The sequence below is a fragment of the Capricornis sumatraensis genome, chromosome 16 (genome assembly GCF_032405125.1).
Source record: "Capricornis sumatraensis isolate serow.1 chromosome 16, serow.2, whole genome shotgun sequence".
NCBI lineage: Eukaryota > Metazoa > Chordata > Mammalia > Artiodactyla > Bovidae > Capricornis > Capricornis sumatraensis.
Window position 1 is genome coordinate 31,265,371 of NC_091084.1, and position 25,222 is coordinate 31,290,592.

Consider the following 25,222-nt stretch of genomic DNA (forward strand, 5'->3'; position numbering starts at 1 on the left):
CGCTCAATCATATCCCCACACTGCAAGGCAAATTCTTTGTCCCCTTTTGCAGAGCTTGAAAAGTTTCTCAAACTTTTAAAAAAGGCTGGCGGGGAACAGTATCAGAGAGAACGTCTCAAAAAAATAACATCTTGAATTATAGGTTTCTGAAGCTTCCCTGCTCTCTCTGTCAGGCCTACTCCAAAGGTACTATATGAGACAGTGTGGCAGCAGTGAACCCCCCAACTTCTGGGTCTCTTTTCCAATGTAGGATTCCTGTAGAGGTCTGCTCTCTACAGTAAGAAGCCAAAATACTTTTTAGATTTAGTGTTGCGGAAAACTGAGCCCCTCTCATCTTTAGCTGCTCCCATAATCACTCTAATCCCCTTAATCCCAGCAACCTTCATCCAAAAAAAAAATATATATATATGTATATATATATATATATGAACCCAGAAAAAAAACCTATTTACAAAGTTTATACAAGTATACACACCCAATTTTCTATGGGACACGCTCTGCCACAGAGGAAAGAGGGTCAAAGGCTCTGACACGTCTACACATCAAGTGCCATAACTGCTAATGGAGGCGTATGTAAACCAGTCTTTAGTGTTCTGCTATAGAGCACAAAAGGCTTGTCATATGGCTCCTGCGATGATAGACTGCTCTTTCCTTTGGGAGCGATGATGTTGCATCTACTCAGCCCAGAAGAAATTTTCACTTGGGATTGTTTTTTTTTGTTAAATACATGTATTTACAGTGCGGATGAACTGCAGTTGCATATCAACTCCTCCACATAAAGAAAAAGAAAATGATGTTTAACATTACTAATACGTTTCATCTTCCAGCCCTGGGCTTGAGTATCGGGTAGAAAGGGAAGAGAGAGACTTCAACTTGAAACCAAAATGAAAAGACAAAAATTTTTAAAAGAAAGAAAAAAGAAAAAAAAATACTATTGTTGATTCCTTGGGCTGTGTCTAAAAGATGATATTCTGAATGGTCTCATAGCATAAGGCACTTCGCACAAATAAGTAATAAGCTCTTCAGGCTTAAAAACGGATGAGTAACCAGGGAGAAGTTGAAATGCACTCAAGAGTCAGCTGTTGGAGAATTCTGAAATCGTAGACAAGCTTGTGTTCATCAAGGTTCTTCTCTTTTTAGGGTTTCTCCCCTTCTTTCTCTTCCTTCTTTGTCCCCCCTTCCCCAGAAAATTTTTTTAAAAACCAGCAGTTAGTGCAACTAATGTTCAGTCAGCACACAGTGCAAACAAGTGGAACAAAAAAGGTAAATTCCTTTTCAGCTTTTCTCTTCACCAGTTAAAAAAAAGAAGAAATGTCTGAGCTCTCAAGTCTTCATAGTTCCAAAATAAAAGAAGATGAAAAACCCACAAAGAGAAGAGCATTCCCCCCAAAATCGATGTGTCACAGATCCAAACGAGCCTTCCATAGTTTGTCAAAGCCTACAGAAAACAGAAACCTAAAATTACTGCTGGTAAGCCATATAAACTAGGACACACACACAGGACACACACACAGGACACACACACATGATGCACACGTGAAGCAGGCGCTCACAATTCCATCCCAAATGCTCTCCATAACAGCTTCTACTGAGCCTCTTTACACACTACACCATCAGCTCAGGATTAAGGAATTTCCACTAGACATCCCAGAGACAGAATGAAATCCTAAAAGTACTGGTAGAAGGCAGTAGTCATCTGCAACAATTTTAAAAAGTTTTTTCAAATCCTGTATGAACTCAATAGCCTGTCAGTGTACTAGCATACATGAGCTAGTTTTTATCCAAGAGTTTTGTGTTTGACAAATAAATTAGGATAAAAAGGTTAAAGTGAAGAGTTAATTTGGAGACTCTAAAAATAATGGGTAAAATGTTCACTGCTAATTTGGAAACTATCATTTCTGAAATCAGATTTTCCTTACAGGAATATTGGCTGTTTTGGAGGGTTTTCTCCTATGTTAATTAAGCCTTGTTTTAAGCATTTCTTCCAGAGTCCTATAGTCAACAAAAGATGAAAAGGTGGATGCACGGGAGACCAGTGGCCATTTAAAGTAAGGCAGTTATCCTCATAACCTGATTATACCTTTAGCAATAAGGTTTTACAGATAATTGAATGAAGGTACCCACTAGAAATTAAGAGTGAATGCTAACAGATGACTGAGTGATAAAGAGCAAAAATATTTTCATATTCAAAATTGCTAATTCTTTTTTGCTTCTATTATTTTATAAGTCTGAATTTGTCTTAAGTACTGTTCACATATATTACTTAGGAAGATGGCATTCAAGAACTGCATTTATGGATTCGCCAATAAGATCACTTCAACTGAGATACTTCCTGTTTACTGCCATTTATGTCAAGAAGTATTTCATCTTTTATTGCTAATTGTATATGGTAGGACATCACATTCCCCCTGGGGGAAAGAGGACCTTAATCTCCTTCCTTTAAACATTATGCTTACTTGGCTATTTTGTCAGGTACACACTTGCTTGTTAAGCTTTCTCATCTTCTACAGGCTCACTGTGGTATTCTGCCACATACAGGCTCTTGTCAATGTTGCTCGGGATAGGTTTGATTTCTGTTCCCAGCTGCTCCTCAATACTTTTCAGGTTGAAGCGATCATCATATGTGATCAAGTTGATGGCTAAGCCAAGATGACCAAAGCGACCTAAGAAAAAACAATTCTAATTAATGAGTTAAATATGAGAGTCAATGTGCAAGCACTAGTCTATAAGTGGCAAATCCATATAGGGTTAATGTTTTTATTTAGTGCCACTCATTATTCACAGCCTAAAGTAATAGTGTCAAAAGTTGCCAAAATACACAGTATAAAATACAAACAGCAGAGTTACAAAAGTGAGGTTCTAATTTGTAAATCTTAAATTAGGCATCAGGTTATTTTAACTTAAAAAAAAAAATGTTCTGGAAGAATTAGAAACTGATATATCAAAAACCAAGTTTAAATTCACTATTTTAATTGCTACCACACTCTACTTCACAAAAGGAACAAAATTTAGTGATTAAACTTCTCAAAAGACTTCCACAAAGAACATCTTCCTTTTCCTCACCTGATCTTCCAATACGATGGAGATAGGTCTCTGCCAGCTTTGGGAAGTCAAAGTTTATTACCACATTCACAGCTTGTATATCAATACCTCGGGTAAACAAATCTTTAAAACAAAAACAAAGCTCCATTATATCCTTCAATTTGGTGTCATAATACTCTTTAACATTTCTAAAGGAACCTAAGCTTCACTCACTTCATGCAGTAATTCAAAAGCATCTGTAAATTATTGGCATTATTTCTCATGCACATTAACCATAAGCAGCTTTCTGTTCACAGGTTACCTTTTCCCAGTGTTGTATCAAAGTTTTAAAAAATGCTCTGAGGTAACGCAGTGCAAATCAAGGATGACTGAAAAAGCTTATACACTCACAAACGAACTCCCAAGTATAATTTTCTTCACTCTATTTTTAAGTATTTAATCCAAAGTTAATAAATTATTTTTAAAGTTCACTGCATAAGGGAGAATGCTTTACAAAAGAGGCAATCTACCAGCAGTAATTTATACTTTGTTCAGAATTCTTTCATCCCATTCTGCTGAATGATTTATAACAGGTCTGAGGTAAGCTAATATGCAAGACTATCCCTTCTACTTTTTTCCAGTCCCACAATTATTATGCTAATTTAGGCTTTGACAAATACATGCAGACACAACTCCAATAAGTTCAATAAGCTAATAACTAGATTTTCCTGCACTTCTCAGCTCCACACGTCAAAATAATCCATGATGGTCAAACAAGTATTTCTAATATACTGGTTTGAATTTGTAACTTGTTATTTTCAACTGTCTCCAGATAAAATTTAAAATTGACATTCAAAGTCCTCTGCTCTATATTCTGGTTGTAACACATCTCAAAACTTCGACTATACCAACCTCACCCACTATACTTCTTTAAACTATCTTCTTAGCGATCTCTAGATTACTTTTTATGCCAGGCCCCTAACGAAATATTCCTTCTTATCCAAGTCTAAAACTCATCTATAGACTATAAATTACAATTCCATATCTTCTCAGATCACCTCAGCTAGTTATTTCCCTCTCCTATGAAAATTTAGGGTTATTTAATGTATATACCTCACACTTGCAAATTACCTTTACTCCCTTGGAGATCGAGCCCAATGACCGTTTTTGTCAAATTTTACTGCCACATAGCCACGGCCATTTGTTAAATATACTGCCACTGAGGTAGAACAGCAGAGTCAAGTTACTTGTAACAGAGACCACGTAGTATGCAAAGTCTAAGATATTTACTACATGGACTTAACAGAAAAAGTTTGCAGGCCCAGCCTGAGGTTCTTAATGTCATCTTTTTATCTCCGATTAAACAACTACTACTTGAGAGGGGTGGTACTTTGTATGTATTTATACATGTTACACATAAATGTTCAGTACTTATTTAATGATGTATTTGCCCACTGTTCTGAAAAATGAGCAAGAAGAAAGCACTGGCACTTCAAAAACTTATCTGAGAGCAGCCTTAAAATAAAACCATGCTTAAAATAAAACCATGTAACCACAGCAGTAATTCGTAACAATATGAGTTCTGTAAGTACTACGAATTCTTTCTAGGGGAAAAAAAAGTATTTTTCATTCTCAAATTAGAAAATGGTTAATGGCAAATGGCACCCTTCTACTTGTCTGTACAGTTGACCCTTGAACAAATCAGGAGTTAGGGTCTCAGTTGAAAGTCTGCATATAACTTTACTGTCAGCCCTCAGAACCCATGCATTTCTGTATTTATCTCTGTGTATAGCTCAAAAATTAAAAAACAAAAAACTAGGTTCTTCCCTCTATCCAGAAACCTAGTTTAGATTATAAACCTAGTACCAATACTAAGACTATATTCCCAGTGTACAGACAGGAGGCTACTGAATCCAACTGTCCACATGCACCCCCAGTCTGCTTTTCTTTATGTAGTGAAATACACCAGAGCACAAACTAGTCTGATTCTGGCAAAAGAAAGACCATGATAAACTTCCAAAACATAGCTTCTTAACATAATTCATTTTGCATATGCTAAATAGAACTCATTCCTACATGCTACAACTATTCAGAAAATACACAAACTCCAAAACTGGTTTAATAGGCAGAGATTAGGTAGGAGTGCCAAAATAATAAGTGTTCTGCAGTTTCAGGTACGGAACCTAATTTCAGAAGTTTTAACTACCAAAAAAAAAAGTTACCTACAGCTCATTCTCAACTTCAGAAATTCTAGAAATGGTAGGAGAGGGAGCTGACTATGTAAGCAGCTTCACTGCAGGACAGGACAGAGAAAGAACAAAACTAGGAAGAAAAACAATGGGTAAAGGAATAGAAAATACCTACCAGTGCAAACAAGATTGCGGCATAAGCCATTTCGAAAATCATGAAACACACGATTTCGATGTTCCTAGGAATAAAGCAATGCATTTATTTGATTACAACTCACACAAGCCTCCAAATTTCCATCATTTTTTACTCCTACCCAAGCAGTTTCTTTATATCCAAATTTGTTTTTATGAATGAGAAGGGAGGCACATGCAATATACATTAAAAACAAAAGGTAGGGAAAAAAAAAGTCTCCCATGGGAATTAATAAGCAACAAATATAAATGTATTCATATTATCTCAATTCTTAAAGGTATTCTTTTTTTTTGCAAGGAGTGGGTTTTAAGTGACAATCTTCACTGTATTTACTTCTAAAATGTTTCAAATAAAAGATGCCAGAAGTTTAGCTTAACTGAAACATCTACTACTTATCTTTTCAGTTATTATATATAAAAGCTAAAAATAACTACTTTTCAATTAAATAAAAATGAAAACACACTAAACTCAAGCAAAATCAATGAATCTACCATCTGGCAAACTGGTCTTTCTTTTCAATGCAATGTTCTTCCACTCTGAAATATTCTCTTCAATTTTATACATCATTTCCTGTGATAATTTTAAAATTAGGTGCCTATATGATGGCACCTGATCCATGACAATAAGCTTCTTTGAAAACCATATGTGAGCTGATTAAGTTCTTAACCTGTCAGACTACAGAAACTGCTTTCCTATCATGAAATTTCACAACGTTAGCACAAACACAATATGTTGATAGTTTTGAATTTATTTTCTGTTAAATCAAGTTCTGAAACAGATTCCATCCTTCTTCTAAAGGCAAACAATAAAGAGAAAAAGATGAACCTGAGAAGGTACACAGATAAACTAGAACTTTCTACAAACCTTCCAAAACTGTGGCTGATAGTCACACTAAAGTGGCATCTGAAATGTAGTATGACTGAAGACTAAATTTTAAATAGTTTAATGTTGCTAGTGGTTACTGTACTAAACACTAGCCCAAATCCAAGATTATGGGGAAGGAAGGGAATAAAATCTCTCATTTCTATTATGCTTGGCAACTGACAAACTATTCATTCATACACAATCTCTATCTTCCTAAAACCTTGTGAAGTTAAGGGTACATACTATTACCCCTGTTTATAGTTAGGAAACCTTACCCCAGAGAAGTTAAAATGAAGGGTCCTTTGCCTACTGAACAGTAATTTATTCTTAAACTCAGGGCACTTGGAAGAGCATTAAAACAAAATTCAAGAAATATTCAGAAAAAGCGTTTAAAAAAATCTATGCAAGTACAAGTTTTACACTCACCTGCCTCATTTTAGCATGGATATAGAAGCAAGAATAACCCAGTTGAGAAATCTTCTTGGCTAGCAATTCAACTCTCTGAGAGGAGTTACAGAAAATAATCGACTGGTTTATCTGAAGCTGAGCACAGGAGAGAGAGAAAAAAAAAAGACATTAGAAAGAAAATAAAATATTGACAAACAAATGTTGAAAACACTAAGAGTTATAATCTCATGACACAGGAGATGCAAAACTGTAAAAATTTTAAGTGTTACGCATTTAGTAGTAGTTGCAGTTAAGCACAGTTAATATATGACCACTCCTTCCAGGGGAAATAGAGGGTTAGGTTCTTGTGAGGAACTCTTAACTTTTTTCATCAATGGGTCAACAGATAATCTGGTTTTATGCATGTTACTGAGTTTTTTCGGGCTGCACCACATGGCTTGCAGGATCCTAGTTCCCTAATCAAGGATCTACCCAGATCCCCTGTATTGAGAGTATGGAGTCTTAGCCACCCGACCACCAGGGAACTCACCCCACGTGTTACTGTTTTTTTAAAGACACCTTATTTACTCATGGGCAACATCACTATAACTCAGGTCTTTATGAAGTTTATCTAATACATCATCTCTTCTTAGGAGCACTGGACAACAAACATGTCAGCACTATGCCTAAGAGCCATTTAAAACAGTGGAATCAAGAAAAAAGCACAAAAAAGTGGGGAATGTGGCATTAGACTGTGAAAAGGGTGTTCATTTCTGAGCTCAAACAAGAGGGCAGGGATAAACAGCATGAAGTCTCAAATTTTTCACATGCGGCTTCAAAGAGCATCTGAGTACTGACTTCAGGGTGACAAGAAAATTCTGGCAAGTAGGCAAACTTGCAAAAACAGATCTACTTAAAACAGAACAATTATAATTACTGAGAATAATGGGATTACCTGTAATTAAGGTCAAATTATTTTAGAATCAAATTAAAAGTGCCTATGACCTGTCAATCATATAGTATTAGCTTCAGATCAACAACTGAAACTACCTTTTAGGAAAAACCAAGGACTTTTTTTTCCTGCACTGAAGATGAAGAGAAAACTGATACAACTGTTTTATTGAGGTTAAGGAATGGATAACATTCAGCAGTTGAAGTTTAACTGGCTCACCCTGGAGAAAAGTGTGTTGAGGCAGTGTACTTTTTGGCGCTCAGTTACATATGCGTAGTACTGGGTTACTCCCTTCAAAGTTAGTTCCTCCATCAGGTTAATCTCATAGGGTTTCTGCAAATGGGAATTCTGAAGGGGGAAAAAAAAAAAGTCTTATAGTTAAAGCAGAGTTTATTTCTTTAAATAAACTTTAACTCAAAATATATCCTCATACATGTCTGTCTGATAAACTCTTAATTGAAGGGATGCAGCTCTCTTTAAAATATATAATCTGTCATTACCATAAAATGGGAGATCTAACGTCCAGATATACAGCTAAGTTATTACTATTTTGTACTTTAAATATAAGATTATGCTGTAATCAATTTATCTAGCATCAATGGCTATGTCAGACACCAGCTTAATGAACAAATAATAATCAAAATACTTTTGTATCTTAAAACTTGAAACCAGCATAAAATATACACTAGTAATATAATTATGGATAAAGGTATACTCATGGCCAACAGGAAGGTACTGCTTCTAAGTACAGATTTATACTCACCATGAACTTCTGTACACTAAGAGGGAAAGTAGCAGAATATAATAAAATCTGTCTGTTTTTAGGGAGCGTGAGAATAATATCCTCCATTATCTGCACAAAATCCTGCGACAGCAACTTATCTGCCTGCAGTACAAAGAGAAGATGATCTTAAACACAATGAAATCATGTCTAAGGTTTTTTGTTAATAAGGAATCAATCATTCCAGCAAGAGAGTTCACAGAATGTTCCTGGCTGTAAACACTATATAGTCCAAAGGCACCAATACACATTCAGTGATACAAAAAAAGGGAAAGTCTGTAATATTGATCTAAGGGAAAAAAAATCCTAGACAGACATAATCCTTATTCTCATAAAAAATTTTAATGTGATTTCCATTAAAGAGACATTATGGTATAATAGTTAGAAGTACAGGTTACAGCATTAAACTACCTGTATTTAAAACTTGTCAGGGATATAGTTTTTTGAGGCAGAAGCAGGGTGTGTTTCCCTTTGCCTGGCAAATAATAAAAGCTATCCTTTTCTACTTCACCCCCTCACACACACAAACAGAAAACTTGCTTCCTTCGCTATTATCTATGTCGGGAGGTTTCTTAACTTCTATTTCAGTTTCCACAATTTAAAAATCAAGATGTCTTCTTATTGTAGGAATTACTTTATAAGATAACTAACTACCTTATAGGATTGTTGTAAAAATTCAATGAAAAAACATGTAAAGCACTTAGTGCTAACACAGTCACTAATAAATGTGCTCTCTCATTACTCAAAGATAAAAACCTGTTTCAAATTAGACCAAGAGGAAACAGATCCAGTTATCTTAAAACAGACCAAATAGGAAAATAACTTCATTTCAAAACATCAACACTGGGGGGTGTGAGGGTGCTCAAGGAGAGAACATACACATACTTGGAGCCTGATGTACAGCAAAAACAACATAACACTGTAAAGCTATTATCTTTCAATTAAAAATTAAAAAACCCAAAACATCAACACTGATTGCATATACATATAAAACACTTGCTTGCTAGGTCCCAAGAATGCAAAGCTGAGTAAGTTCTCAAAAGGCACTTATAGTCTGGTGAGAGAGCACATATAACAGAGACAAAAAACCAAACAATACCAAATTGAGTATGTTAAATGAGGGGTTTTTAAGATGCCTTTTTTTTAACATGCTTTTTAAGATCAATCACAGAATGAAGACAGATGCAGAATGGCCTTGGCTTTGAGGTTATTCAATGACTTCTCAGTGCAAAATAAAAATAAACTATCTGACTTCCCTAAGAAAAAGACACAAGGCTGAATCATTCCTATAAACACCTATCATCTATTGCTTTTAAAAGGCAAAACATGTTTTAGAAGCAAGTTAGTCTGAACAAACCAACAAGAGTAATGAATTTACTAGAAGGTCTTAAACACAAAGAGGTTATCCTTCATTCATTAGCAGTTATAAACAAAGCCAAATCAGTACAGAATGGTATGTTTCCAAATGAAAAAAATGTTACCTCATCCAATACTATCATCTGGACATGATCAACTTTTGCTACGCCTTTCTTGATAAGATCCAGGATTCTTCCAGGGGTAGCTATCACCACATGCACTACACAAGATTAGAAAACATGTATTTTCGTTAATTTTAGTTGGGGCAAAAAGGATACAGTAAAGGTTTATTACATACATAGTTTATCAGAAACACTGCTGTAGGAATAATGCAAAGAGGCCAAGATGTGTTTTAGAATATGGATTTCCATCTCATCTTCAGTTGGCTAGAGAACACCAGTTAGTTTCACCTCTGCATGCAGTGGGCTACAGCTTTCCAATTCACCTGTTCCAAATAAGGAACATAGTTCTTTGTCTGAGGGAAACCCCCAGGGAAAAACAAAAAGTATGCCGAACTTTTGATACAGCTGCTGCTGCTAAGTCACTTCAGTCGTGATACAGCAGCTTGCCTCTAATCTATTAATAGATCAATAGTCTGCAGAAGACTGTAACAGGATCAAGTAAGATGATCATTTTTAATTAACAAGGCAGTATAAAGAATATAGTAATTAAACTAATCAAGTAACAATCATATATAAAATCCTGACTAAAATTCAATGTATAACTTTAAATGGATTTCAACTCTTGCTGGTTTTTTTTTTTCACTAAATAATGTTATCATGGAGAACTCTTCATGAAAATGAATACAGATCAGCTGCACTCTTTAATGGCTATGTGGCATTCCATTCAGTCTATACCCCAATATATTTAGCCAAATTTCCCTGATATTGTTCCAGTTTTTCGGTACTACAAACCACACTGTAGTGAACAACCTTGCATTTGTCCAATTATTTCTTCAAAAAAAGATCATTAAAAACATACATGTATAATTTTGAAACATAATGCCAAATTGCCCACCATAGAGATTGTATCAATCTATACCCCTATGTTGCAAGACAACAAATTTCTTCACAAAGGCATATTCAGTTCAGTTCAGTCACTCAGTCGTGTCCGACTCTTGGCGATCCCATGAATTGCAGCACGCCAGGCCTCCCTGTCCATCACCAACTCCTGGAGTTCACTCAAACTCACGTCCATCGAGTCAGTGATGCCATCCAGCCATCTCATCCTCGGTCGTCCCCTTCTCCTCCTGCCCCCAATCCCTCCCAGCATCAGAGTCTTTTCCAATGAGTCAACTCTTGGCATCAGGTGGCCAAAGTACTGGAGTTTCAGCTTTAGCATCATTCCTTCCAAAGAAATCCCAGGGCTGATCTCCTTCAGAATGGATTGGTTGGATCTCCTTGCAATCCAAGGGACTGTCAAGAGTCTTCTCCAACACCACAGTTCAAAAGCATCAATTCTTCAGCGCTCAGCCTTCTTTACAGTCCAACTCTCACATCCATGCATGACCACTGGAAAAACCATAGCCTTGACTAGACGGACCTTAGTCGACAAAGTAATGTCTCTGCTTTTCAATATGCTATCTAGGTTGGTCATAACTTTTCTTCCAAGGAGTAAGCGTGTTTTAATTTCATGGCTGCAGTCACCATCTGCAGTGATTTTGGATTACTAATTAGCCTTTCCAATCTTAATTAATCTTGTCAATCAGATAGGTACAATATCAATTTACTGTTTTTATATGCAATTTAAAAAATTACTAGTAAGGTTAAATATCCTTCCAATGACTAAAATAATTTTTTTCTTCTTGACTGAAATGGTCATTTCCTTTATTCATTTTTCTACTGCAATGTTTGTTCCCTATTTTAAAAACAATTTTAATAAATTACTGAAACATTTGTGTGTCAAATTACAGACAACAAGCCAGCTTGTATCCAATCATTTCTTACCTGTATCATCAAGCCTCATTATGTCATCCCGTAAATTGGTTCCTCCTGTGGTTGCCATCACTTTGGCCCCTCCCATGTGTTTGCTGACCTGGATGCAAATTTGACTGACCTGTAGAGCAAGTTCTCTAGTGGGAACAATCACCATTGCTGGAAAATATCAACAAACAGAAAAAAGGAGAGAGGAGGGGGAAAAAGCCATATATTAAGAGTTTAAGAAGCTATAGAAATATTGCCCCTTGTAATCGAGACACTCAAACGAATAAATTTCAAAAGAAGAACCTATTATAGTGTACCAGATTTAGACTTTTCCTCAGTAACAATGCTATACAATTCTTCTACTCTTCCTGGTTACAAAGCCTTAAAGGGTTCTTTGAGTTGGCAATTATTAACTCAAAATTCATTAATATTTTAGTAAGAGATCACTAGTCAAAATGCCCAAATAGGAAACTCCTGCTGCCCAGTTCTACTTATATCATATGAACATAATAGGAAGATGGCAGAAATAATTATAGATCAAGAAACCATGGGGAGAAAAAAACTGAAAATTTTACAAAAAGCTTTAGAGGTGAAAACATAGATCTACTGGGTAGAGTTATGGAAATGTGTCTCTTCCATACTACTTAAGATTTTAAAATCCCCAAGCCACAAGGCTTCAGAGAGAAAAAGTTCCTGCTTTTACAAGGAACTCTGCAGACACAGCTGTCACAAGAAACATTCTAGTTCCAGTTCCATAGTTTTAAGTATCTATTTCAGACAATTTAATTTTCCCTATCTACAGGACAATAATTCTTATTTTGCCTATCTCACTGGAATGTTGTAGTAACTGTATAATATGCAAAATAACCTTAAAAACTAGAAATCTCTTTTTAAAAGTCAGGAATCATTTTTACAAGACAACTAGGCCATAAGCTGTGAAAAGGGTAAATACTAATTTCATATGATTTAAGTTCCAACTGAGAAAAGATGGTAATATCTTCTATATAGTTCCAAGATTTAAATCACCATTTATAGTTTAAACCAACCTTGTATATTGTCCTTCTTCAGGTCTAGCCGTTCAAGTAAGGGAATGAGGTAGGCACCGCTCTTGCCTGTTCCGTTTTTTGCTCTAGCTAAAATATCCCTACCAGATAAAGCAATGGGAATGCTCTCCTCCTAGAAGAGATGGAACAATGCATATTACTTGTGAATAAAATCAGTACATAGGCAAGTTCTTCTCTAAAACACACTGAAAGTATACAAAGTTCCTTGGTATTGAAGTATTTTACAAAAGTAAAGACCAAATAAATTAGCAGTACCAGTCAACATCACCATTAGTATCAACTTACATTTATCAGAACCACTCATAAAATACATACTAAATTTAGTAATAAAAACCTTTGAGTTTGTATGTGTGAGCATCAACAACAGAAAAAGAGGAGGAACTTGGGCTGACACAATAAATACACAGGGGAAAATAAGCGAAGGACATTTCGCAATTAAAAACTGGAAGAAAAACAGCACAAACAATATTCAAAAGAAGGACTATATATTCTGAGACTAGTAAACCAACTTGACCACAGTGAAAAATTGTAGGTTGGACAATTTTATTCCTACATAAACAGGACTCAGCTGGAAAAGTTTAGTCTTGGGTCCTATCTTTTTTTAAAATTGTATTACATAATGACCAATGTCTGTCTCGCAGCCAACTTCTGTCCTGAGATGTGCCCTGACTTCTTGTTTTCAAATTTGGCTTACTCGTGTGTTTTGCAGACATGAGTGTTTTGCAGAAGATAATATTTCTTATTAGGGCAAATTTCCTAGACAATACCAAAGGATTCTCAACAATTACTAAATATTAAATACACATATACAGAGAGAAATTAAAAAAGGTAAAACAGGTATGAACAGAGGAAGCAGAACACTTCTATTTCTAAAACTAAAAAATTTTAATTTCTACAACTAGAAAATTAGAAAAATAAATTAGGAAAAATATTCAAAATCACTGTAATTAGCTCTTTCTATGCTTGAGCTAATGACCAAAACAAATATCTCTAGCAATTTAAAACTGTTAGTGGAGAAACACCCAAGTCATAAGCATCATGACTTTCATTTCCTACCATGACACTTATTTTAGAACCCCAATCATAGGGGTCAGATGGGTTCCATATAATCAGAATAACTAACATTGTTGCCAGAACAACTGTGAAAATAGTTCACACTCTGTTAATTTACTCCGACAGCCAGCATTGAACAGTCTGCTTATTATGTAGGGTGAAGCAGGTCAAAGAAGAAAGCCTTGGCTTGACCCTCTGGTCTTAAATCCTTCCTTGCTTGACCACATGTGTTACTCAGCCATGTCTGACTCTCTGTGACACTGTGGACTGTAGCCTGCCAGGCTCCTCTGTCCACAGGATTTTTCAGGCGCGAACACTAGAGTGGGGTGCCATTTCCTCCTCCAGGGATCCATGTCTCCTACAGCTCCTGCTTTGCAGGGAGATTCTTTATCCCTTGAGCCACAACTCTGAGTCAACTCTATTAATCTTCAGTTGTCCCAAAGGCCAATTATCACATGGGTTCAATCTCTGTTATGGTTTTTGAACAGGTTACCAGTATACCACTCAGTCTGACAGCAGAAAAAGACTTTAGTCTCTCAGTGACTTCCTGAGTCAGGTCCTTTAAAAGGATAAGATATCTCAGTGAAGTCAGACAGGACAGAATTAGATTGGGGGTATCCTAATTCCTTTTTGGGGTTTACATTATGGCTTAAAGGCCACTGACTTCTGTTTCTCTGCTCTTTGACAGGACTTATGTTCCACATAAACAGAAACTGTTTAAGGATAGGGCTTTAACAAAGTAAGCTAGCTAGCCTGTAAGTTAAGATGCACTGTACTTTGTCTCATATGGTGGCTATTATGATTAGCAGTCAGAGAATTCAGTATATTCACTGTCTCTTACCACTGTTTGCTAGGAAGATTAAACAATTCGAAGTGAGAAAATTCAAGTCAGATTCAGACAGCTTTGAAACTCAAGAGAAGTCATGGGGAACTGCCAGAGAGAAGGAGGAAGGAAGCTAAAAATTTTAAAAACTTACTGTGATGCGTACTACACTTAGATACTTAATGTTAATTATATCCTTTCAAGTTAGGTTACTTTTTGTCTTACAAATGGCAAAATGGATCCTCAATATTGTTTTGCACAAGGTGACTAAGCAAGAAATGCTAGAATCAGGATTTGAACTTAGGTCTGCAAATAAGAGAAACTGGAACCTCATACACTACTAAGTAGAATATATAGCCATTTTGGGAAATAGTCTGGCAGTTCCTCAAAAAGATAAAAAATTACCCTATGAACCAGCAATTCTACTCCTAGGTATATACCCAAGAGAAATGAAAATACCTCCACAAAAAATTCTACATACATCAGTGTTCAAAAAGGCATTATTCATAATAGCTAACAGTGGAAACAACTCTACCAACTGAAGAATGGATAAACCAAATGTGGTATAGCCATACAGTAGAATATTATTCAGCAATAGAAAGGAATAAAGTACTGACACATGCTACAATATGGATGAATCCTAAAATACGCTAAGTCAAAAAGCCACAGCTGAGTCACAAAGAGCATGTATTTTATAATCCCATTTATATGAAATTGTCTAGACTAGGTCAATCCATACAGACAGAAAGTTGATTAGTGGTTGCTTAGAGCGAGGAGGGGTTCTGGTGGCTCAGAGGTTAAAGCATCTACCCGCAATGCGGGGGACCTGGGTTTGATCCCTGGGTCAGGAAGATCCCCTGGAGAAGGAAATGGCAACCCACTCCAGTATTCTTGCCTGGAGAATTCGATGGATGGAGGACCCTGGTGGGCTACGGTCCACGGGGTCGCAAAGAGTCGGACGCGACTTAGTGACTTCACTTTCACTTTCAGAGCAAGGAGAAGGGTAACTACTAAGTTTCTTTTTGATGAAAATGTTCTAAAACTGACTGTAGTAATTGGCTGCACAACTGAATAAAAAAAAACCCCACTGAACTGCATTACTTAAAATGTGTAACTTGTATTTCTGTGACCAATACCCTAAGGCAAAAAACAAGCAAACAAAACACCACCAGAACACAAAAACCCAAAATAAAAAAAATCCCACGAACTTAAAGGTATGTCTGATTCTGACACTTTAGCTCTCCCAAGTCCGTGTTCCAGTTCCACTGTAAGGTCTAGGGACTGAGCCAGTATGTATTTATTGTGCTTTAATAACCCTAGCATCCATTTCCCTTTCTTTGCTGTTGGTTCAGCCACCCAGTCCTGTTCGACTCTCTGTGACCCCACTGACTGCAGCACACCAGGCCTCCCTATCCCTCACCATCTCCCTAAGCTTGCCAGAGCTCATGTCCATTGTGTCGGTGATGCCTCCGGCCATCTCATCCTCTTGACACCCCCTTCTCTTTCTGCCTTCAAGCTTTCCCGGCATCAGGGACTTTTCCAATAAGCTGGCTGTTCGCATCAGATGACCAAAATACTGGAGCTGCAGCTTCAGCATTCAGGGCTTCTCTGGCAGCTCAGATGGTAAAGAATCTCCCTGCAGTGCTAGAAACCAGGTTTCGATCCCTGGGTTGGGAAGATCCCCTGGAAAAGGGAATGGCTACCCACTCCAGTGCTCTTGCCTGGAAAATTCCATGGACAGAGGAACCTGGCAGGCTAGTCCATGGGGTCTCGCACGACTGAAAGACCAACACTTTCCCTTTCTTGGTAGCACCCTAAACTTTTTTCTGAGGAACTGCGTTCTCTCCAGTCCCTGATGGATAGTCTAGCCAACTTCCGCAGCTATTTGGAGACACCAACTGCTTTTTAATTCCTAGGGTCAGTTGAACTTAAATCTTAGTTTCAGAGAGAACAAAATGGATACTGTGGAGGCAGTTAGATTAAGGTATCTACTGCTCCCTAGAAAAAAAAGGAGATAGAAGACAATAATTTCAAAAATAGTTATCTCCAGCCTAAGGAATATACTCCAGTTTTACCACAGTATCCAATGAAGACATGCATTTTTGAGAATTCAGGAAAACAATTCTTTTAGCCATAGTAAATTCGTGTTAGTAGGAGGAATGAATTACAAAAGAATTAAGAATGTTCTAATTCTTAACTATAAATTTGATAAATGACTAACTAGACTTGGTTAATGAAATAATTCCTCAAAATAATGAGATTCCCAACTTGATATGAAATTTGGTTGCCAACAGAAGTTAACTTCCGTTTTTCTCTCAATAATTAACTACCTGCTATTCCATTACCTTCTTATCTATAAAGTCCTCAAAAGTTGTGCCTAAAGTCTGGAAACAGCAAGAGCTGTCATCTTTCAATCATCTCCAAGTTAATATAAGGTTTTGCAATGTTTAACAGAATAAAACAGTAGACTCCTAGGTATGCCAAAAAAGCCTGTTACTATAGAGCTATGCCTTTAAAATGGCATGGTTATGTTACTGTGCATAGCATTCAGACCTAGAACTAGAGTCACAGATGGCTGTACCAAAGAAAGATGTGTGGAACCAATCTGTAGTGTATCTGGTTCCAGTTTGTCAGTGTAAAGTTATATACTTTCAAAAGAAGATTTTAAGTGCCTAATTTTCCAATAATCTTATACCATACCCAAACTGCAACCAAGTTTCATTTCTAAAGGAGGTGACACCCATCAAGAGGCTTTTATATTTGGAGGGGGGAAAAAATGCCCAGATAACATGGTAAACTAAGTACTATATAAGACAGCAGACACATTTTGGGGGGCGGGGAGGGGAGAAAACAATGACAAGAAAATAAGGAAGGAGAAAAGGTAGATAAAAACAGTAGAAGAATGCCAGTCATGAGGCTGGATTTCACTAGAGAATCTCTTATTACTTAAGTCCTAATATTTATGGTTTGTTACACCGAGTCTAAGAAACATGTTATCTTATATTTTCCATGGATTCTCAGACAAAGCAATACTTCAGGAAAAGTCAATGTGAATGGCAGTCTCAGGTATATATAATACCTTAGATTCATACTGTGCTTGCTATTTCAAAATACACTTTGAAGCACTACAGATTCATTTCTATCATTGCAATCAAGTGAGTCACACAAATATTTTTGTTTCCCAGGGCATACAAAAATTACGCTTACACTATACTCTAGTCCATTCAGTGTGCAGTAGCCTTGTGTAAAAAAACTACATACCTTAATTTAAAAATACTTAAAAAATACTAACCATTATCTGACAACACAGGGTTGTCACAAACCTTCAATTTGTTTAAAAAACAAAAAAAAAATGCAGTATCTACAAAATACAATAAAGCAAAGCACAGTAAAACGAGGTATGTCTGTACATTACATTTGATCCTCACAAAAAAAATCCTGTGAGGGAGTTCATTTCTACTTCACAGAAAAAGCCATATGGTAGACTGGTTAAATGGCTGGAGAGTTACTTGCCTATATGCTATATCAAACTGAGGATGCAAATAACAAAGTGAATTTAAAATTTTAATACAAAGGTGTGAAACATGAGATATTAAGGGTCCATCAAGAATTAAGTCTGCTAAATGAGCCATATTTTTTGATAAACTACTACATAAAATAAAAACCTGTAACATTTATTGAGCATTTATCACTTATTAGCCACTGTACTAAGGATACTAACATGAGTTGCCTCACTTCATCTTTATAACAACCCTATGGTATACACTGCTGTATCAACTTTATAGGCTAGAAAGTTGAGGCTTAGAGACATCTCAAATAGTCAACTTGGAAAGCAGCAGAGCTGGATTCAACCTGGGCAACCTGAATGCAAAGCTAGTACTCTCAAACAGTTCTCCAGACCAAGATCACCTACAGACATCTGTTAATCATAATTTCATCAAAACAATACAACTGAGGGCCTATTAGCTGCCACACACCCTGCTAAGTATAAGAGTTACAAAGTGGAATGATTCAGTAGGAAAGTAACCCATAAAACTTTTCATTCCTATAGATAAAACAGATTAACAGGAACTACATTATAAAAAAGCAAATTCCTAAATATTTTTGGTCTCTGCACTCAGACTGCCTAATGAGGCATAACTTTATCTTCATACTTTTTCCAACCACAACAAAATTCTTCCAGCTTGTCCACAAAGGCACTCTCATTCCCAGGCAATCACTATTCTAGTTCTCCACTTGGAACATGGATCATTTCTTCCAGGTTGTTCCATTTCTCCTAATGTCTACATATATGTGCCCACTATATCACACTGAAATTACCTGTGTAATTAGCAGTCCTTTCCATCAGACTTTGAGTGCAGAAACCCTATTTATCTTGTTCATCGTAACACCCTCAGGGTCTAACATTTTCTAAGTCACTTGACACATAGTTGTTCAATGAAAAAGTGCTCAATGATGTCACAGAGTTTGTCCTGAGTACAGCTTGGATTTGATAGCTTCAACTTATGTGAAGACAAAAGACACATCAAATTTGTATATAGGTCTACATACATGTGTGTATATATACATATATTTCCTTGTTCTTTCCACTGAAAGAGTACACCTAGTGTTTAGATCTTGGTCTCTAATACTATTCCCAACTAACTGGAATCCGAGTTCTTTGGAGAAACAGCGGATTCTGAGGCTGGGGAAGCGTAGCTGTACTGATAAGCTTGGCATCATGATATACCACCAAAAAGGAAGTGCTCAAGAAAAATGAAGGGGGAAGGAAAGGTAAAAAGATAGAGCACAGAGCTCAGTGACACTACTCTGTATGATACTATAATGGTGGATACATGTCTTTATACATTTATTCAAACCCACAGAATGCACAATATCAACAACAAACCCTATTGTAAACTACGGACTTTGGGTGATAATGTCAACACAAGTTCATTAGTTTTAACAAAAACTGCTCTTGTGGGGAATGCTGATAATCAGGGAACCTATGCATGAATGTCAGCAGGAATTTATGAGAAAATCTCTTATGCTCAATTGCTATAAACTTAAAACTGCTTTACAAAATAGTTTATCAGAGGAAAAAATGAAAGAGGCACATTACAAAAACAAAGGAACTGGCTTGAAGGAGCTCACACTGGCCAAATATGGGACAATTCAAGCACAAAATACCATTTAATAAAAAAGGAATTTATAAGTAACACTGATAATATACAGATACATCAAGGAGGAATTAGGGGGAAATTTTGATGAACAGTATATCGGCATTGCCTTAAATGGTCCCCACAGACTGTTTCTAAGTTTCAAGGGGAGGGGGCAGGGCCGGAATTATGTAATATAAAAATCAAGATACCATTTGAAAGGGTAATCAAAATTAAAATCACCCTTGAATAAATGAACACTGTAACTCCAAAAGTGACTTCTGCAGTATTCTGGCTAAGAATGCATAACTTGAATCAAATCACATGGAAACAGGAGACAAACTCAAAACGAAAAATGTTCTACTGGAATAAAAAAAGGAAGGGAATTCTATTTTTAACATGTCAATGTCATAAAAGACACCCCCCACCCCCCCAAAAAAAGAGCATGGAAAACTCACTACTAAAAGAGATATAACAATTACATGCAATATCTGATCCTAGGATGGGTCCTGTACAGAAGAAAAAAAAATACTTTAAGACAAAATTTGGGACCTAATTAAAAATCACACTACAAATGACAGATGAGTTAGAAATACTGCATTAAACTGACTGAACATAATTCTAAACATATGCTTATTCAAGAGAATATCCCTATTCTTAGGAAATATATAGTGAAACATTTAGAGACGAAGTGCCATGATTTTATAACTTACCCTTTTAAGGTTCAGAAAGTGTGTGTTCATGTACAAGCATACATACATGTGCACACACACTGGAGAGCAATACTGGTTCACTAAACCATCAAAAAGTAAGCGACACTTAATTCATAACATTACATAGGAGGTAAAAAGGGGAAATATACCTGAATAGGAGATGGCTTTTCCCAGCCCATTTCAAAAATTCCCATCAGCAACTCCCGTTTCAAACAGTAATCTTCAAACTCATTTCCTTTTGTGGAGGTCACATCCTGGTCAAACAAAAACAGACAAACATCAAAAGAATGAAGTACAACTGTGTTCCTTTAGTAATTACCATGTTTAAGAAAGTGTCTGAGAGACTAACTTTTTATCCTATTTAAAAATATATATGCAGATTAGTTCTCTGTCCTAATCTACAGTTCAAGTATTTCCAAAAAACAGCCACTCTAACACAAACCAGCCATTTAAAAACTATGTCCTGGGGAAAGACCAGCCACCCTGTGGTCATTTTCTTCTAGGGAGTGATGGAATACTGTTATTTCTATATAAGTACCATGCTGTGAACTGTAAACCACAAGATGTAAAGTCAAAACCTAGTTCTACCATGCACTGCCTACAAACATCCTAGTCTAAACCAGAGATTTTCTAGCTCAGCACCACTGACATTTGGGCCAGAATATTGTTTGCTCTAAGGGGGCTGTCCTGTAGCATATCCTCACCTGTGATAACTTATTGCTAAGTGCTTCCGAGGGGACAAAAATCACGCTTGGTTGACACTGCTGGGCTAAGAGAACTAACCTCTCAACTTCAGTTTTTCCATCCACAAAATGTGGATAAAACCTAACCTGAATCTTATTGTACTTCCAGAAATAAAAGAGACTTTTGAGAAAATGCCATGAAAACTATGTGTTCCACAAGTGAGATAAGATACACATATGTATAAACACAACATTTAATATGGATACACATTATTACCAATTCCTCCAAATAGTGGAAATTTCTGGCAATTCATCATATATAAGCTATACAATTTCAACCACTTACACTTACTTAAGAGTAAACATACAGTGCCTACTGTCATCATCAAGTAACTACTTCACTTTTAAGAGTTTCCACATCATTTTTCCACTTGAATGTTACAACCAACTTACCGAAGTTTTGATTCTTAGATCCTTTGGAGGGAGTTTTAAAGTCTTTTTCCAGTCATCACCAGGTCTAGAGAGAATACAGTAAAGTTGAAGTATCAGAGTTCACAGCATTACTATTCTAAAATACAAAGGTAATTCATCTTGATGATAATTTCTAAAAAGCACACTAATGTATTACCATTTACTTAAGAATACAGGTAACAACAGAGATAAACAACTCCAGGAAAAATCCTCTTTCTTACAAAGCACAACAATCTAGGGAGAACTTGAAAAATCAAGAATGGAAGGAAAAAAGATATCCATCCTCTTTAAGAGAAGCATGTTGTATACAGTTCAACTGTTTTCAAAACTGGTAACCCATGTGTTTTGTCTGACCTAAATAGCACTGCTTCATTTAAAGTTGCCAACATTAAAAAACTAGGATATTTTGTATAAAGTTGATTCTGGATTTTCTTGTGAGGCGGGGGGGGAAGCTTTAGCAGCAACACTGGTTCCAAATTTCTGCATAGCAACAGTTTGATAGGCATTAGTAACTGGAGTTTAAAATCAAGCACCTGATGCCTTTAAATAGGTCAAGTCCCCTCTCATCTGGCAATCCCCTATGCTGCTGCTGCTGCTGCTAAGTTGCTTCAGTCGTGTCTGACTCTGTGCGACCCCACAGACAGCAGCTCACCAGGCTCCACGGTCCCTGGGATTCTCCAGGCAAGAACAATGGAGTGGGTTGCCATTTCCTTCTCCAATGCATGAAAGTAAAAAGCAAAGTGAAGTCGCACAGCTGTGTCCGACTCTTAGCAACCCCCATGGACTGCAGCCTACCAGACTCCTCTGTCCATGGGATTTTCCAGGCAAAAGTACTGGAGTGGGTTGCCATTGCCTTCTCTGGCAGTCCCCTATAGGCATCTGATTTTGTAGCTCCTGGTGACTAGTTAAAACCAAAGAATCTATAAAGTTTCAGACTTCAGTTCAAGCCTTGACTCTTCTATGTATCAGTTCTGTGACCCTGCAACAGTTACTTTTCTAAATCTCCATTCTTTCATATATAAAGAGATAAAAATTATATAAAATAGCTTCTATAAAGCATGCAGCACAGTGCCTGGAAAAATTAGCTGTTAATAAAAAACATCTCTCAATCTTCTTTAATGGGGATGCTTGAAACCATGAAAGAAAATAACAAAACATAAAAATTTTTCTTCTTGGTCATGTAAAAACTTCAAGTAATATAATATCCAAAGCTTCTAACAGAAAAAAAGACTGTCAAGAAAGCAGACAATGCTTTTAATTGTCTTTTAAATTTTCACTGATTTAATGATAACAGCTCATAATTAAACCCCCCCCCCAACATCTCGAGTATTCATTCAGGAAGATAAGGACGTATTTTACTTAAAGCTTCATCCCACATAATCCAAGATACTCTATCACAGGAAACTATTTGCCACCAAATCCAAGAGTTCTAAAGCCTTTCACCCCAGTCTATAATACCACACCAAAGTCTCTGAGCATTTTCAGTTGAACATCCTAGTAGGACAGCTTGTCACATTGTCAAATTCACTAAACAGTGGATAAAGATGCAGCCGATACAACGCAAAATCTTCCCACAAAAAAATTCATCATCTTAGAAAGTTAAAAATTTTTTTAATGAGAGATTAACTAACAGGTATTAACTATCTCTGAGAAATGGGATCTAGGAGTCTTCACAGAAGAGATGGTATTTCAACTGAAATTTAAAGAGTCACAGAATTGGAAAAAAGCTATTTATCTAAGAAACACACACACAAAAAACAACAAACGCAAAATCCACTGCAGTCTCAAATCAGAGTTTAAGCAGTAAAGGCTCTCAAAATGGAATAATGCAGCTTTATGTTTCAAATTAAAAGTAGACTAACTGTTGCTAGTCTATTCATATTTTGTCAAGACAAACTGCAATTTAGAAAACATTTTTTATTTCTAATTATTCACCTCAAAAATAATAATATGCATTAATGTCAATTCTCCCAGTGACCAAATGAATTCTGTTGAAAATTTGGGCTATTTTTCTTTAGTAAATGCTTCTTTTAAGCATGGAAAAGACTTTGATTGTAATAAAACACACACTTTTTGAGTTTCATCACATTTCTAAAGGTTAAATCAACTTACACAGCTAGATTCTTAACAAACACAAATACCAAATGGGTCAAGATTCTTAATTTTCTATTAAACTGATTCTTTGGAATCATAGTCACCATTCACATACTTTAAAGTATACACTTAAAGAGAAGAGCCTGCTGCTGCTGCTAAGTCGCTTCAGTCTGTCCAACCCTGTGCGACCCCATAGATGGCAGCCCACCAGGCTCTCCCATCCCTGGGATTCTCTAGGCAAGAATACTGGAGTGGGTTGCCATTTCCTTCTCCAATGCATGAAAGTGAAAAGTCAAAGTGAAATCGATCAGTTGAGATGACAGCCTAAATGCTTTCAAATTTAAAAGAAAAATATTCCGTAGTAAAATAAGGCTCTTAGTTTTTAAAAGTCTTCAAAGAGGTTTGGGACTATTCAGAGATGTGTTCCAAACTGTTTGAAGTCCTGAGTTCCCTATGATATAAACTGCTAATTATTTTGTGTATGTGTAAAAGGAGAAAGCGTATTTCAAAAATAAATAAAATAGGACAGAAAAGCAAAGTGTCATAGACTAAAAAAAAAAAGTTATGGATAAATTTTCTGAGTACTTCTGAAGCTCAGAAAGCTGGACAGGTCTTTAAGATTGGCTTTAACTGCCATTCAAACTAGGATAAAGTCAAGTTATCACACTAGAAAAAAAGCCATACTGGCAAAAACAAGATGAATCTGAGCTGATTATGAAAAAAATTAATATATATTACCCGTGCCTATGATTGTTACTTAACAAACCTGAATTAATTTCGACAGAGAGACATTCTTCTATCACAAATACCTACTGACCATAAACAGTCAACTGTCCTCTATTCAAATCAAAATGGTTAAACTAAAATGGTATACATAAAGTAGTCAACAACAAAGTAGCGAAATATATCTCCTTGGTCCCCCAAGTGTTTATTATTTATTCTAACACTTACTTAATAGTGGTGGTCATACTCTGTGCTTGCTGCTGAGTGCCATTATTGATTGCGTTGGTGTTTTTCAGCTGGTTCATCTGTTGCTGAGTCTGCGTGCCCCCTCCTCCAGGGCCACCACTGGGCTTAACAGGACCCCTCAGCTGACCATTTTGACTGGACAGACCCATTATAACAGGGTTCTCTGTTCTGGCCGTGCTCATGCTGTATTAATTTTAAAGATGTCTCTTTCAAACTTCAAAACTTTTGAAAGTCAGTAGAGAAACTGTAATAACAGTTTATTAGGCTCTCCAAAACGAAGAGATAAATATAAGTCTTGCTCAATATATGAGTCCTTTATTGCAATGCAGGCAAGCACCTGTAAGTCTCTGAACGGTAAGCAGCAATAACTTGCTCTCATGCAGGAATCAACTCTTTATTTTTTAAAAAGCCCTCTAACAAGGTTGAGTTATGTATCTGAATCTCACTTCAATCTGAAACAAAGAAAAAAAGTTAAATCAGCAAACACAGTAAATTTTGAAGAAAAAAAACACCCCTTTGTTGTTTCCATTTGAAGAACTCCTTTATAAG

General features: G+C 36.4%; 1 protein-coding gene across 1 annotated transcript; it reads right to left on the reverse strand.

Annotated features, from left to right (window-relative positions):
* Positions 1-491: 491 nt before the first annotated feature.
* On the reverse strand, positions 492-24,858 carry DDX6 (DEAD-box helicase 6). The gene is made up of 13 exons (XM_068988357.1): positions 24,656-24,858; positions 21,593-21,656; positions 20,606-20,710; positions 12,712-12,841; positions 11,690-11,836; positions 9,869-9,963; positions 8,370-8,492; positions 7,826-7,954; positions 6,694-6,810; positions 5,386-5,449; positions 3,064-3,165; positions 2,457-2,663; positions 492-1,438 (listed from the first exon to the last, which is right to left on the reverse strand). Exons 1-12 carry the CDS (start codon positions 24,853-24,855, stop codon positions 2,488-2,490), a joined length of 1,452 nt encoding a protein of 483 aa, XP_068844458.1. The 5' UTR covers positions 24,856-24,858; the 3' UTR covers positions 492-1,438; positions 2,457-2,487.
* Between the last annotated feature and the right edge of the window lie 364 nt (positions 24,859-25,222).

What these genes read in the sequence shown, in the direction of transcription:
- DDX6 (XM_068988357.1), bottom strand. Translation starts at nt 24,855, where the DNA reads ATGAGCACGGCCAGAACAGAGAACCCTGTTATAATGGGTCTGTCCAGT. An exon ending in AATGAGGCTTGATGATACAG is followed by an intron (nt 9,964 to 11,689) that starts GTAAGAAATGAT and finishes AATCTTGTGTAG; the next exon opens with TGCATGTGGTGATAGCTACC. An exon ending in TCAACACACTTTTCTCCAGG is followed by an intron (nt 6,811 to 7,825) that starts GTGAGCCAGTTA and finishes TCCTGTGCTCAG; the next exon opens with CTTCAGATAAACCAGTCGAT.